Genomic DNA, 16,945 nt, shown 5'->3' with positions numbered 1-16,945 from the left:
CTTTGGTTTGGTGATTTTTTTTTTACTGAACTACTCTTGCCTCTAACACTGTGTAACGTGCAACAACCACGCAGATCGGTCGTTAAAAACTGGTGTGAAAATAACACAAATGGATAAGAACTAATAACCCTGCCAGAATATTTGCAGTACAGCACAGCGAAAGAATTCTCTGTTTCCATTCATCTTCCAGTCACATCTGGGTCACAGGGGGACTGGAACATATTGCATGAGGTTGGGGTGTCAGTGCATCGACACATGCATGCAGTGCACCATGGGTAATTTAGAGGAAAACAATTATCCTCAGGATGTGCATGTGGCCTGCAGGAGGAAATTCGGAGCAAACATGCAACACTCCCCCCCACCCACACACACAGCAAAGGTGGGATTTGAAGCCTTCGGCCCTGGAGGTGTGCGTGTGAGTTATAATATAACTATAAATTTGATAAATTATACATAAGACCAAAGGAAAACGTTTTAGAATTTCAGTGAGCAGAGATGGATAGTCGAGGTCCAGGAAGTAAAAATCCAGACCAAGATTTTGTCTCAATCAACCAGTAGAATATTCTGTGACTTTCTATGCCGAACTGGTTGGTTGAAACAAAATCTTGGTCTGGATTTTTACTTCCTGGACCTGAAGTATCCACCTCTACATGTGAGTGGTACAAAGGTCCATCATCCTAAACCACAGCAAACAGCTAAAGGTCAGCCGCTGCCTCCCCGCCTAGAGCCTTGAGCAGGGCGTCAAACCGTGCGTCCTCTGACCCAGCTGTGGCAGCATGGGGGGGGGGGGGCAGCAACTCTCAAAGTTACTGTAAATGTGGTGACATCTGCACCACTTTCACCGTGATCAAGCGGTTCACGTATGTGAGAGATGCTAATCTGTGCCAAACCGCACGTTTCCGGGAGGAAACCCTCGCAGAAACGCTGGGAGGAACAAACTCGGCGTCTGACGTGGGCCGGGATCAAACCCACACTCCTGTGAGCCAACAGCACTACACATTCATGTGGAAAATAATTGTTACTCTATGTAATGCAATGCAAGGTACCGTCGCTATATACTTTATTTTGCTGTAAGAAAAGGTTGGTGTCTAATGGAAACTTCACCTATGACTCAGGATTCGGTACATTTCCTTTGTCTAGTGTGGGTCTGAGACCTATCAAGAGCTAATATGCTTACAGTCTATATTATAATGCAGGGAAGAGTACATTTTTACATTAAGCAGACACCTCTATCCAACGTGATTTACAATTAAGAAAGCAAGGTCAGCCAGTCCCTGGAACAGCTGGGGTTAAGAGCCTTGTCCAAGGGTCCAAGGGTGACGTCACTCAGCCAAACCTGGGATTGAACTGATAACCTTTTGATCATAAGCGCAATGTTAGAACCCTCCGAGCCACACATCGCCTACTGTTATCAAGAGTGGCCATTGCTGAATAGTGTAGAAATTCAGGTAATAATTTCTAATACAAAAGTACCAGGCCAAAAGTACGTAGACACTCCTATTAATTAGACAAATTGGCTAATTAAGCAAAATCATTGCTGACATTCTGTAGGTATACACTCAATCCCACAAGAATGCAATCTCAATTAGCAGCAAAATGGGTGCTTGTATGGAAGAGGTCAGTGACCTTCCACTTGGCACCATCATAGGGCACCATCTTTCCATCACTCACAGAATGGCACCTGATCACATCCAACCTGAATGGCAGCAAACGGAAGGTTTGATAGCCCCTGACGTTTGACCCAAAATGTGGAACATGGCCAGGGAGCATCAAAATCATCATCTCTGGGGGTGTCTACAGAGTCTTGTATTATTTTAGGGCAAACTGAAGCATTTGTGATCGGTATATTTTTTGAAGGACTTTTTATTGCATTAGTTGGACTTGGCAAGTCATAGTGCAGATATTATCACATGCACTTGGGATTTGAGTATCCCAGCTTGCCCGCGAGCCTTGTACATAGCCCTGTGTATGTCCTATAAATAGCCTTTGTACGTGTTTGTTAATGTAATTACTTGTGCACTCAACTGTCACGTGCGCTGATATCTGTGACATATGTGTAATCCTGACATCCTCTAGTGATATATAATTACCCTACCATGTGTGAGCCTTCTGATCTAGTGTGTGATCTCCCTGCATTTGCCTGTTAGGTTTGCCTCTGTGTTTTGTTGCTTACTGTGTGCTCCTTTTAAGGACTGCATACAAAGAGCAGCTTCATTTGAAACCATGTCCTCGCATCACCGTCTTGCCTCGGTCTGCCTGGAGTCACAGAATATTTCAAGTCATGTTTTTGAAGGCTTGGGGGTCTGTACTTTTAGAAAAAGAGGGTTCTGATTATTAAGCTCAAATTCATCTTTTCCTTGACGGCTTCTTTTAGTTTAGTTTCGATGTATTGGAGATGGCTGTGGTTTAGCAAATTATGGAGTTGAAGGTGAAGAGTTGGCCTTCGCTGGATAATGATCCCAGGCTTAGTCACTCCTTTGTGACGGCATGTTGTTTAAGAGTTGGTTTATTATTATTTTGAAACATGAAACTACCCATTTGCCAAAAACATAGACACACAGACACATGCGCTGGGTAGGAGTGAGGTACGGAAGTGGACAGCTGCTATAATCACTTCTCGCCTTGATGGGTTTCCATCAGATCTAGCTCCCGCATTTACACTGCGGCCTCAAAATGAAGTACTGATGGCTGCAGCTACCTCAAGGCGCCCCTGGTTTCTGGGGGATCTCACCCATAATTAGCTGATACTGATGTTAACAAGGGCAGACACCATAACGTCACTGACAAAGAGGAGAACTGGATTCATGTCCTGTTAAAAATGCATGTCATGCGTGTTTCTTCAATTTCTTAATTAAAGTTGTCACACGTTTCATGCCTTCACCAAATAGTCTCTCACTGTCTCAGTTCTACCCTCCCCCACACAGACACACAGGCAGAATCTATGTCCACAGCAAGGGTGTAGGTTTGGTTTTGACATCAGTAAATTTACACTCTTGGGCTCCCATAGCGCTTCATACCATTTTGCACGTTAATTAAAAGTGCTTAACCACAGTAAAATGTAAGTTACGTTCACTATGTAAACTAAATGACAGAGGTAACGTAATTATAAAAATATCAAAATATACTGCATACCTGTGTTAATGATTCAGATCCTTGTTGCCACGAGATACATAAAGCTGAAGGCCGTACAGGCCATGAAGGTTGTAAGGCAGGAGGGAGTATCTCCAGCATGAGGAACCAGGAGCTGAACAACAGTCACACTCAAGTACAGAGGCTGCAGAGCTGGAGAGATAAGAGGCTGAGTGGGGCTTCCTCTTCATGCGAGAGACCCTACTGCTCGAGTCTGAAGCGTGAACTATACACTCAAGCGAAGAAACTGCGAGAAACTGTGGTTCTTCGCCTCTATAAATAGACAGAGCACGTTCTCTGTAGGGAAACGTGTTATCGGCTAAACAGAGAGTTAAGCTATTGTTTTGGCCCAAAGTATGGACCCTCATGAATTATTTAGCTTGGGCTTGTGCCGTTTATTTTAAGACTAGCGTGCTACAGCATGGAAGAGAAGCAGTGGTGATGTTTATTGGGGCCCCCTGTTGGCCACACACAGTCACTATAATAAACATTAAATAAACATCTTCCTTATTTAGGACAGGATGAAACCGCATGTTATGCTAACCAGCCATGATGTCAGTACATCACACTGTGGCCAGTTTACAGGTAGCAGTTAATCTAAACTGCACACCTCTGGTCTGTGGAAGGGAAAGTCAGAAACATCTGGAGTCCAAGAGCCCTGAGCTGTGGGCAGGACAGCGAAACACACCAGTGGTGCCTGTCAATTTCGTAGGCGCGGGCCTACCCAATGTTTGTGGAAATGTACCATATAAATTAATCATAACTAATGATATGTGAGGGAGCAAAAATGTGGATTATGTGGCATGGAGCTTGGAGGGAGCAAAAACATGGATTGTCTGTGGGTCCCCGAGGATCAGATTGGAAAACACTGACCTATGCCAGCAATCTGCTTGCTTGTGAATGAAGTGAAACTGAAAGTGGTTGATATACTAGCCTACAAGACTGAAGGGCCACGTCAAAATGCAGAAGACCCTAGAAATAATAATTTTATTAGAGTCGATGAAATACCGCAAATAATAAATAGTAAATGTGGTTTACTTTACAATTTTAGTTTCATTTTGGTCAGCATAAAAGATTTTTTTTTCAGCGAGAGTAGGCAGTACACATCGGTATCCACAAGGTGGCATCACAATATTTCATACCATGAAGGATGCAAGCATGCAAAAGTCCAGCTATGAAATAATGCATCTTTCTTTGTAGTTTCCCCATTTGTCAAAAAGAGGGAAACAAACACCATTGCAGCCTGATGCCTGAGGTTAGCTTTCTGAAGGTCAGGGAGAGTTTCAGGTGAAACCTGCACACAGTATTGCCTCTGTTACACTACACATACATTTTGTAATATATGTTAATGTGTAATATACATCCATTCATCCATCTTCAAATTGATTATCCTGGTCAAGCTCGCAGGCAGGGGTCCTAGGTTCCTGGGGTCCCACTCCAAACGAACCGTCCCACTCCCCTTAGATGTTTCAGAAGCTAAATAAATAGCTAGTGAGTAGAGTCGGGAGATGGTTTCTAGCTCGTTAGCAGAACACGCTGCTTCAGCATCTCCTAAATAAGGAAGGAGTTTATTTAATAATTAGTGCAGTGCCCTTTTCGGCCAACAGGGGGCTGCAAACCACAGGGGCCCCACAAAAAAGTGGCAAACACTGATGCTGATGCTGGTCGTAGGTGGGACTTGGAGCCTTAAATGAATAACATGCAGGTGGATCATAAAATAGGACGGTTCTCCTATTTGGACTGTCCACTGAGCCAGTTATTTTGTTCAGGATCCTCATATCTGAGGACTATGGCTGTCGGTAGGATGGCGCCTTCCCTATCAAAAGTCCAAAGGCCAGGCTCCTCCCACACCCCCCCAAAGAGGAACACCATCCATGAAATCAAACATATTTCGGTTTCGCTTCCTCTTCATCCGTCTAAAGCCCTTCGACATTCTGCTCCCGAAACGGGGCGATCAGTCGGCCATTGTGCAGCTTCGCGCTCTAACCCCAGGGCCAGAACATGCTCACGCACAGTTGGTGAGATTAGGTGCCTGAACGCTGGCTGATACAGTGCGACAGGAATTCCCCAGAAGGCCCAGTAACACTGACGAGCATTGTATTGCGCTGCTATGAAGAAAACCACAAGGAGGAAGTGCAATCGAATGTTATTAAAGTTCCCAAGCAGACACTTATTGTAAAATAGACGTAACAATGTTACATACCTTTGCTGCTCATCATAGTCTTTCATGGGTGACAGCGAATATGATCAATATGCTTTTGTTTCAGACAATTTCTTTTTATTTGTATCCATTTTCCATCAATAAGAATTTTAAAGGACAACTTAGTGTACAAATATATTTACAATAAAAATCACTAGAACATTGAATTATACAAACAAATCCCACAAATAAAAAGTAGTTTTATTTTTATGTTGTTTATGCTGTTTAAAATCTTTCGATCCAATTTATAGATGGCAAACGATAAAGAATGATATGCAGATTTCATATTCGCAGTTTCAGAAAAGGAAATCGAGCAAGTAAACTGATCAAAATCGAGAGGAAATGTGCATTTTATTTCACGCAACTTAAATACCACGTCCTATCTACTGTTAAGCACTAAGAAAATGAATATTCTGTAAACAAAATCATCATGCTTATAAATCCCTTTTTAGCCATGAGCCTCAAAGAATTTGAGCTGTTCATAAAAACAGACAGAGCTACATTTTTTTTTCTGGTACTTGAACTGAAACACATAAGGGCCCATATAGTATCTATTAAACTGATGTCCCTACGTTTCGATCCTACAAGTAAACTCTAACATTGCATATTTTAGTGTCTTGAGAAATACCCAGCCAACAAAAATCAATTAGCTGCTTTAATATTAGCCTTGCAGAAATCTACTGTAGCATGACAGCAGAGGTGGACGTTTCATGTCCAGAAAGTAAAAATCCAGATCAAGATTTTGTTTCTATCAACCAGCTGCACATAAAGAGTCACAGAGCATTCAGCTGGTTGATTGAACCGAAATCTTGGTCTGAAATCTTTTTACTCTGCATGACAGTACCTTGCATTTACATCCTTTGACTGAATACTAGCCTGCATGCAATTGCAACAAGCATTGCGATAGCATGTGATACACAGCTGCATTCTGCATTTTTCCACCGGTACCAACAAAACTCAGCCCTCCCGCTTACTCCAGAGAAAAGCAAGTTTCATAGAAATGTAGAACTCTACTCCAGAGTAATATGGCTTATTAGAACTGAGATCATTTCCTCGAAAAAATATTTCTATTGGCCATCCCCGTGCCAGTCAGCAGCTCTGCGTCCACATTGACAATGTTTGTTGCAACTAGAAGATTTATGCCACTCCCCAGTAAAAACACATTCTATTGGTCACACGTTGTTTAGAAGCTATCCCCCTTTGGGGGCGTCGTTATACCAGACCCCGGAGGGGCTGCTTGTATTGGTTCCTGTCTGGGGGGAGTCAGGGGGGGGAGGGTGGAGTATCAGGGGATGGTGGAGAGGAGTCAGGATCAGGAGATACCTCCAGACCCTCCTCCCTGAAGTCAGGTGAGGTACGGTGTTCAGGGGACTCTGGCTGCTCCAATCGATCGGCTCTGTGCTGAAGGATTTCTTCAGGTGTTTTCAGGAACCTGTTCCATAGAGGAGAACCAATATTATACATGTTTGAGAATAATTTGGTTATTCAAAAAATATATATATCAGCCTTGGAATCCTTGGTCGCAAGTGTTTTCCCTAAATGCAAAGGCTCTGATAATCATGGCGTCTTGTAGGGTGTCCACTGCAGTCTGCACCTTCTCACCTGAAGAGCAGCTTCTGTCCAGGCTCCTTCTTGATGATGTTCAGTTTGTAATAGTGCCGAAGGGCCCTGGACATCTTCTCATAAGTCATGTTGGCTCTGTTCTGCAAGAAGAATGCGAAGCCTCATTTGAAACACGTGGCATCGAGTACCTGTGAGTGTCCTCGCTAACAGGAAGAGCGTGGGCACATGTCATGCACACAGGAGAGCCTCACCAACCTTGTGGTTCCCCCACAGCCGGGCCAGCCCATTGGGGTCGACCACCCGGAACACCTTGCTCTCGTGGTCCTCCCAGCGAATGAAGGCCTCGTACCTCTTGTCGGAGAGCAGCTGGTACACATAGTCCCACAGCAGCCGACAATCTGGAAGAGGGAGAGAACGTGACAATCCTCAAGCCTGATATCCTACAAGGCTGGCTGGAGCGTACTCCTTCAATAACATGTCATCAATAAGGAATTTTATTCTGTTTCATAGGGTCAACAATTCAGCAGTCAACAGTCATGCATGTATTGTCTAATTTTAAATGACTGGATTTCTTCGAGGAACCTTCCAGAGGGATTAATAAAGTTTATCTATCTATCTATCTATCTATCTATCTATCTATCTATCTATCTATCTATCCATCTATCCATCTATCCATCCATCCATCCATCCATCCATCCATATCGAATGTTTATTGTTATATAGATAACTTTTTGACAGTAACGACAGTATGAACAGGGTCTGTTGTTTCGGGGGCCCCTACTCAGAAGGTTGCTTTGCCCCTCCCACAAATGCTTCAATTAGCAGCTAATAGTAAATAGGAGTAGGAAGACCATAGCTAGCTAGCTGGTTAGCAGAACATGCTGCTTCAGCATCTCCTAAATAAGGAACACATTTATTTCATATTTAGTGTGGTGACAACGGGGGCCCTGCAGAAATAGAGGGTGGTAAACACCGTCGCTGAGTAAGAGTTACAGGGATTACAAGAGGGATCAGTGACATCATCGGCACTTTATTGCCCCCACATTCCATCACTTTTCCCTGTACAATGAGAGGCAGCTATAAAGACGCCTTTAATAAGAAACCTGCTTGCCTATCTGCATGCCCCACTTCCAGAGCTACTGCCAGGTGCGACGGTTTCCTCCCACATTCCGAAGGCTTTCGGTTCAGGTGCAGCTGGTGCCAAAGGTGCCCTGAAAGCGGATGCCCTGCAATGACCTGGAAGCCGACAGAGGGCACACCCTGCGCTCCGCTCTGGGCGAAAGGCTGCAGCGCACTGTGGATGTTTTGGGGCGGAGTGAGCAAGGTCCTCCCCTTCACCTGTGTCGTTCGCCCGCCCCGAAACACGCCACGAGGCTTGAAGCCTGACGTCTTGCCCACCTAGATCCCTCGGTGACCCAGCACTTGCTTCAGTTACGTGGTTTCCCGCTCGTGATAAAGCTAAACGCACCCATTTTCTGTCATGCCTCCAGACTCCTCACACTGCAGTGACCCTCCTTCAACACTTACTCACGTCCCTGAGTCAAGTGACTCTGTCTTACAGTTGTTTTAAAAATATTGAAGTTAAATACATATTCACTCAACTGAAAGCGAAATACTTACTTATGCAACGAATATATACAGAAGGTGCGTGACATAACCGGGTTTTCAGGGCAAAAACAAATAATTACTTCCTTGTACGGAGGAAATGTTTGTTTATTCTTATTGGTGCTGGTGGACCAGCATCATTAATGAAATATTACTGGTGGACCAGCTACACCAGCACCAAACATGCACTAGCCAGCACCAAACCAGCACTGCAGGGCAGTCACTGAAATACTGTGCTCCACCTCCAGACAACATACCTGCATGCACCTTTCCGCAAGGCGACCCACACAACTTAAGTTTTTTCTTTATACATTCATTAAGATCAATGTGACTTTTGTACGGTGACATTCTCGTTAAAGTCGAATGGTCACTGACTAGATCTCTGATCGACTTTCGATCAGAATCGGACCCCGGTCAGGTGACCTGTACCAGTTTCAATCAAACACAAACACGTCCATCCCTGCTTCCCATAATTTCTTAAGCAAAGCCGGCCGCCCTGAGATCCCAGTGAGCTGCTCCAGTATGTGCTGGTATCCCCTTTACATAAATGTAACATTTTAGCACTATTTAGCCCCGACATTATTCCCACCAAATGTGGTTCACTGGACAGAAAGGCACCTGCAATCTTGCCACTGGCCTCTGAGGTTTTGCCGGCGGCCCATGCGCTGGCTCTCTCCACCCTGCTGGACAGGTTCAGCGGCTCTTCCCTGCAGCTCTGCGGGGGTGCGGGCTCTTGGCCGCACAGCTGGTTGACAGTACGCCGCAGGACGGCTGTGGGGGTCGAGTGGGCCTGCGTTTCCGTCACTGGCTGCTGGGCGCCGCGGGGTCGCACGTCTGTGGGTCACAGAGTGGCATTAGGGAAATATGCACAGCGCCAGTCTGAGCCAATAATGCAAATGAGGCTAACCCTCCCCTTACCAGTCCCAACCCGCCATGGAATTTACATGGGAGGGGGATGGTCATCAAATATGGTTTCAGACTGAAAATGGTCCGACCCTAAGCAGGGCTGGAGCGGAATCAGGACTGACCCGGGGGCACCTGCTGCGTGGATCGAGGTGCCGAGCCCTGGTGTGGGTTTGCCCGCAGCATGGCCACTGCGAGGCTGGGGAGCTGGGCGCTGCCTTGGTATCCTGAGATCAGGCCGCCGGGAAAGGCGGGGTTCACTGGCGGCCAGAAACATCATCGATCAGCACGCAGCGTCGGTACACACACATTCTCCCTACCGCCATTTTTTTTGTGCCATGATTGTGGCTACAGTTTAAAATCGTTTGCATTTTAATTGATATTCTAGGTAAATATTTCATTATAACTGGCAAAAATCAGGAACTTGTCACCGAGAATGTTTACCTGGCAACTTTTGTGTGTTCATGAACAAGGAAGTTGAACAGCAGAGAACCAGAGTCTTTAAACACTGGAACCTTAAAATTGAGCTCTGCTCCACTTTGAAGTCAAAGTCAAGTCAAGTCGAAGTATCGCGATTGTCAACTTCAACTATATAATACACTGAAATAAAAGTTCATTCTCGATGGTTATATCGCGAGAAACAGTAATAAAAAGTATGGCATATTGAGATAATTCATGGCATAATTAATCCCCCTACTGTCCTAGGTCCACCCTCCTTAACAGGGTTGTTTCACAAGGTAGCAGAACCTGCAGGAGACATTTTACGTCACACGCTTTTATGTAAGGCAGCGTACAACTGAGAATGTTGGGGGCATTTGCTGTGGACACTCCCTCTGCCAGGAACAGGCAAACTGGCTCCAACCAGACCAGCTCCTGTGCCAAAACACAGCAGGTACGCGCGAAGGAGCACGACAGAGCGCGCTGAAAGCTGCGTGCGCGTCTGCGAATGTCTGCACGGGGGTCTGCCACAGTACTGTGCATCTCTAACATATCGTCCACTGGTACAATCAAAAAACCTTTATTTTAGGGAACTACACCTTCATTCCGAGAACAGCGAGGAAACAAAGGTCTCCGTAACCCTGCCCACATTTCTGTCCTGGCAGGCAGCGTACCAGGAAGCTTGGGGAGTTAGTTTTTAAAGCGGGCGTGTGTCTGGAAATTACACTGACTCTTCCTGTTCTGGAAGTCGCAGTCGCTACAGCCAAGTGTCAAACTATCGAATCCACAAACGCACCTGCGTCTGCTCTGAGACTCTCAAAAATTATACATTTTTGATTTAGTTTTTTTGCATCATATGTAAATGTCGAATCATTCCAATGGATCACATGGTAGGTTAATCCAGCCATAATGAACCCAGGTCATTTTTTACTTTTTGTAAATATCCTATACTAAAATTGCAACGATTGCGGTCTGTTATTTTTGAGGTGGACCATAAAGTTACAGTTAAAAAAATTCTTCTGCTGTTGTTTATCCTACATGCTGCTCTTAAAGTATCATAAAGAATAATAGTGCTGAACCTTGTAAGATCCCAGAAGCATCAGCAGCCTTTTGCCATCGGTTCTGTACGGACTCAAAAAACAGTACTTAAACCAAACCTGGGATGGTGACTCTCCAAGCTCTGCTGTCATGCTTCCTCAAGGACGTAACAGTACTCACTCATTTCCCCATTGGCCTCCCGCTGCACTGGCTGTGGGCCACCATGCCTGATGAGGGCTTTAGGTATGGAGCTGCAGACCATCATCCTCCTCTGCTGCTTCACATGCTGCAGGAGCTCATAGAGCACGTCTCCTGGAGCAAGAAGAACCGCACTGCATCACAACCGGATGTAATCACCTTACACTGCATCACACTGGGAATAACCGCCTCACACGTCATTATACTAGGATATATCCACAACCCACTGCATCATATTGTATGACTGGCGTGAACTGCATCACACCAGGATATAACCACTGCTCTTTGCATCACGATGTGACATAACCACCACACACTGCATCACACCGAAATATTATCACAGTAACTGCATCATACTGGGATATAACCACCGTACACTGCATCATGCCAGGAAATAACTGCCATGTACAGCGTCACACTGGGAGGGGACAGCGTGGTTTTGTCACAAAAAAGTAGAGGGAGGGGACAGTGTGGTTCTACCACAAAAAAGGGCAGAGGGAGGAGGACAGTGGGGCCAAGGCATACACTCAGGTGACCATAAACAGGGGCTAATGAGCCAGTGTGTTTGGTGGCCAGTGGCTGGGGATCAATGGATCATTATGGAATTTCAGACAGGCAGGTCAACGCAGCATTTCACCACTGCTCTACCTGCCTCCAGCTATAAGGAGTACAGTATCCTAAAGGCCAGTTCATGCTTCACTGTTCCACATGCTCTGTGTGTGATGTAAAGCTGGTTGTCAGGGCTTGGCTGCAGACTACTGTTGTCGGGGGTATGTGCAGCCTAGACTTTTATGTCTAGTGGAAACCATGCACATCCGTGTCATGCTTTACTTTTACACGTGTGGTTTCATGCATTTTCGGGCTACAGACAATCCTGCACGTGGCAACTTGTGTTCATGGTACATCGGGCTGTGGATGCGCATGATCGCGTGCATGTACACAGCAGTGATATTCCACCAATACTGTGGCACATGTATTGCAACAAACACAAATAAAAGCAATGCAGTGAAATGGGTAACATTCTATGAACATTTTTAGATGGTGTTACAGTAATTGAGGTATTTTGAAATCCTTACGATAAAATTAGCCGGGACCTACCGCTCTGTACATTTAATCGCTTATTTCGAAATATTACACATTTCACTATACTGCTTGTATTGTGTTGCAATACATCTGCCCTCTCCTGGTCCGGTGGAAAACCACTGCTATATGCATGCACTGATCACGACCATCTACAGCCAAATGTAGCATGAACACAAGGCTCCCCAAAGATGACCGTCCCCAGTCTGAAAGCGTACAAAATCACATGCGGAAAAGTGAACTATGAGTGAAGTAGGCTATAGAAAATGCCCATGCACTTGACTATCGCGTTAACATTTTGTGATATTGTATCAATGTTTAATTAATAGTTTACATGAAAAGATTCGTGGCAGATGGTGGTGCATTTTGTGGTGTGTTCAAACCCTTAACCACTAGACCGCAGTACTAATCTATATTCAGCTATTTGACTATTCCAATCCAACTTAACAAGGTAAACTAAAATCTATGAACCAAGATGGCGACGTACACAGGAGCAATGGTCCGGAGTTCTCCAGTGCCATGCTCTTGTTGTGTAATATCCCTCGTGATATTTCTTGTGCTGTTGGATTCTTTGCTTCCAGTATCAAAATTTTATTCATTTTTATTCTTCTTTATTTTATTGCATATATCTCGTATTTTATTTTAATATGCATCTTACCTTTACATATAATCTGTAAGTTTTACCCACTTATAGTTTTATGCTTAACTTGGCATCTATAGGCTTGTTCCAATCATCTCATTGTATTTGTACAGTAAAGAAAAACGCATCTTATCTTATCTTACCTTATTGTATCTGAGACAGGAAGTAACTGTACCACTAACGTTACCATTAACCTAGCTAACTAGTAACATTACCACTGATGGCTAAATCCAAAAAAGCTGTACCGGCTTCCAAGGTGTCCAGAGCTGAAGTGTGGATTCAATTTGGTTTCCAGCATAAAGAAAACCCTAAGCAGGCTTACAAGAGCTATGCCGTTTGTAAAATTGTGTCATGTATCCTGTTTTTTTATTAATAGAATCAAATATTTATTCCTTTGCTCAAACTGCATAAAACGTAGTGCTATGGTGCTGAAAGTTACAGGGACTGTGATAAATGCATAAATGCAAATGCAGATCTCACTCTTCTGACTGCATTAAAAAAACTTTTTTCAGATTTTATGTATATGGTGTCATAACATGTATACTATGAGAGTTTTCCTAAAATTAGATTTCAAAATCACACTACCTTGCTTACAATATCGCAATACAGGCGCTCCTGTTTACGAACTTTCAACTTATGAACTTTCAGACATACGAAAGAAAAGGACTGTAAGTTTAAATTGTATTCATCGGGCTCCCGTTTCCTGTTCGCAAAACCTTTTTTTTTTTTCTGTGTGCCAATTCCGCCTGGTACGACTCCTGGGCACTTCTCCCGCCGCGCAGCAGCGTAGCGTGCGAACTCCCAGCATCATAGTTCTTTGTACTTCCATATAGCTTTAAGATGATGTAGAATAACGACTTACGAACATTTCAAGTTACGAACGGCCGTTCGGAACGTATCCCGTTCACAAGTAGAGGAGTGTCTGTATATTGAATCATAACCCCAGTATCATGACAGGTATCGTATCGGCAGATTCCTGCTCATACACAGCCCTACTGTACCGTTAGCGTGGGAGGCCATCCTGCCGACCTTGGAAAATCCCCCTACTAGTGCAAACTATAGTAAGGGGTTTTTCCTCTCCCCCTCCTCTGTCTTCTGGCTTTTTCTGCTAGTACATCTACTAGTGCATTGTGTGGCTTTGCATACATACAAATGAAGTACTTTGCCCCAACAAAACCAAGGGTTAGTTGATTACCAGAACTAGTGAAGCATCTCATTTCTCTCTCTCTCTCTCTCTCTGGTATTTGGTGCTAGTAGCCACCAGACCTCTGTTTTTTATAGCCTTGTAATGAATTTCTTGGCTTCTATCTAGGTTTCTATATATCTAAGCCTCTTAACCCAGGTCCTGGTGCTAATACACCAGACCAAACTCATCAGGAAGGCCAGCTTCATCACAAGACCCAGGACCCACAGGAGGCAATGGTGGAGAAGAGGATGTTGGAAAACAATGGAGTCCTCCAAGGTCTGGCTTAAGAATCATGATTATAAAAGCTGCAAAATGACTATCCTGGAGGCGAACCATCTACCTGAGCTTGGACAACGCAGCCGGAAGTCCTCTTTGGTCAGCAGACACAGCGCTTTTCCATTCATCTCGAACTTGGAGTGGTCCGCCTTGCGTAGGGAGTACTCCTTCTGAGCCCACCGCAGCCAGTGGCTGACGTCGTCCTTACCCCACAAGGAAGGATTGATACCTGCAGTGACAGGAATTATTACATCCCTTGCTGAACATGGTCATATTAAGCATCATATGTTATCTTTCTAATGTTTTGTAAAAACCTATATTTTTTTATATACGTGTGACATTCTTAAATAAAAGGCCCACAGTGTTGCGAGGGTTAGCCATTTGGTAGCTGGCATGATCTTCAGCAGGAGATATATGATTGTCTCTGGTCATGGGAACAATGCAAGAATGATACATTCTTGAGGAGCAGGTTCACACATCATTCCAGAGGCAGAAACCAGAAGCGATGGAGAAAACCCAGGGACACGCACGTAGTCTTCCGGGGAGCTTGCACAGTTCATCTTGAACACCCAAGTAAACAGAAGCCACTTGATTGGGGGGGACCATGACGATTGGAGGACCAGAACAGGGGGTGCTTGGCTCGCCGCGCTCCTTCTGTATTCAGGGAAACAGATAAGCAAACAAATAGATAAACGAAAAAAATTATAATGTACAAATAATTTTATAGGGTGGAAGGAAATGCCATGCTTTTACTTGGAGGAACAGGTAACATTTCCTGAGTTCTTAGTTTCATGAAATTCTCTGAGAATTAACCATTGGTGTTAAAAGTGCAGGTTGACGAGCGTGAAATCCGCTTTGCGGCTTTCTTACGTGTTAATATGCTGCATTTAACGTTTTGGATAACGTCAGCATTTTTGTTTTTATGAATTATTCATTTTCTGCAAGATTTGCATTATTTAAACGCATATGTTTACTTTAATTTCTTTTTTTCCCATTGTTTTTTTGTTGTGAAATTTTAATTACTAGGATTCGTGAGATTATTTCTTTTTTACTTGCAATTTATTATCTTTTTGCTAAAACAATAATTCGACAAAATGTATCGTGACATGACAATTCCTGCAGTATTACAATAACCGCTTGTAATACAGCACAAACGGTATTAATAATAAAAGTGAAAGTACGTATCACGGATCATTTTCAGTTAAAGCGTGTAGGACATGTGTAATATTTCCTTTTTAAAACTTAAGATAAATCCCGGAATTAAGTTCACTTACTTGAATAAACCAAACTAAAAGGAAATTGATAGATTAATCGTCACGTCTTGTATGCTATTTCAAAACATGCCCATGCGTAAAAGTAAATAAAAGTATTTGTTTAACCTAGCATATATTCGACTTTTGAGTTTTGAAAAAAAAAGAAATACAACTTATTTCGTGAACAGACACTACATTTCCTGGTCGACTAACTGAACTTACCTTGATCAAAGGCGGTGGTGAGGATTCGTCATTCATGTTTTCACCTGAGATGTCACTAATACTATTACCTGATCCTGACCATTTAACGCCCTGACTTTCTAACTGTCTTCCTAACTTATTCAGGATGACCTTGTTGGCGGGGTAAATATTAAGACGAAATGAAGCCGAAAATGCTGGTACTTCTTTTAGACCGCATGAAATATTTGAAGGGATCCTTCCGGGAAATGAAAACGAAAGAGCCCGGATCTGCTCGCTATGTCTTCGTGGGGGTGTGTGTGTGTGTAAAAGGAGCGTTAACTGGGTAAGGGAAAACCGAAGGTGACATCTGAGCGAAGTCACCGCATTTCCTCTTCTTACGCGGCATCATGCTGTGGCCAAAGCCCCGGTGTCACTCACTGATTGCTGGAGATGGTCCACGGGCACACGGCGAACTACCTGGAGCTCATTAAGCACCTTCCTTAGGGACATTCAGTTGATACATGTTCATGGATTATCGTATTTGCAATGTTAATACAAACCCCTGAATCATGTTTACTGGTTTATTGAGGGCACTTTAGGAATTTTAGTAATTATTTAATACTTACATTTCACTGAACACGCGCACAAGCCCCCAAAAAGGTGTTAGTAAAATTAAACTGCACAAAGTTTACTATTATTCGGAATAAATGTGTGTTAAATCATTATATTACATTAAATTATACTGGGGATATATGATGATATAATTTCTATCACATCTTTATTAAAAGCTTGTTACGTTTTTAGTTATATTATATCACTTCTTGAAGTGGGCCAGTACTCCCCAGTACGCAGTACCAGCACCACGTCGCTTTTCTCTGGCATCTCTCAATATATGCTGGTCTTGAATAACAAGGGGAGCTCTAGTACCTGTTTCTCCCCCACTTCAAGAACTGGTTTCCATAATAAGCCAAAGGCCAGAATCCCTTCCTTTTTAAGTCGTTAATGCTGCGAAGGTCCATAGGCGCCTGCGTGCGTCTCGTTCGCAGACACGATGCCGAAGGCTGACAGCGCCATCTAGTGGCGCAGCGTTAAAAAGCTACCAGCGCGATCCCGCATTCGCTCACAAATTCAGATATTGCTCCTGCACGTCGTATAAGCCAATGACAGCAGTGGCGGTTCTAGTTTGTAAGCTGCCCTGGGCAAACTCCGAGTTCAGCCCCCCCGCCAACAAAATTTATGTGTTCATCTTCCACCTC

The 16,945-nt window shown here is 43.9% G+C and overlaps 1 protein-coding gene across 1 annotated transcript; it reads right to left on the bottom strand.

The window, feature by feature from the left end:
* Positions 1-5,509: 5,509 nt before the first annotated feature.
* etv7 (ETS variant transcription factor 7) lies at positions 5,510-16,403 on the bottom strand. Its single transcript, XM_048984254.1, has 9 exons — positions 15,732-16,403; positions 14,787-14,910; positions 14,321-14,485; positions 11,057-11,188; positions 9,526-9,660; positions 9,116-9,331; positions 7,148-7,290; positions 6,932-7,032; positions 5,510-6,761 (listed from the first exon to the last, which is right to left on the bottom strand). The coding sequence occupies exons 1-9, from the start codon at positions 15,765-15,767 to the stop codon at positions 6,593-6,595; spliced, it is 1,221 nt and encodes a 406-aa protein (XP_048840211.1). The 5' UTR covers positions 15,768-16,403; the 3' UTR covers positions 5,510-6,592.
* Positions 16,404-16,945: the final 542 nt, after the last annotated feature.

This window comes from Brienomyrus brachyistius, chromosome 18 (assembly GCF_023856365.1).
Source record: "Brienomyrus brachyistius isolate T26 chromosome 18, BBRACH_0.4, whole genome shotgun sequence".
Lineage (NCBI taxonomy): Eukaryota > Metazoa > Chordata > Actinopteri > Osteoglossiformes > Mormyridae > Brienomyrus > Brienomyrus brachyistius.
This window is presented reverse-complemented; position numbering and strand designations above follow the sequence as displayed.

Bases quoted from the DNA above. Each gene is read 5' to 3' on its own strand.
- etv7 (XM_048984254.1), bottom strand. From the start codon at position 15,767: ATGAATGACGAATCCTCACCACCGCCTTTGATCAAG. The intron at 11,189-14,320 runs GTAGATGGTTCG...TTCTTGCTCCAG, and splicing joins GCTGCGTTGTCCAAGCTCAG to GAGACGTGCTCTATGAGCTC. The intron at 7,033-7,147 runs GTTGGTGAGGCT...TTCTTCTTGCAG, and splicing joins GGCTGTGGGGGAACCACAAG to AACAGAGCCAACATGACTTA.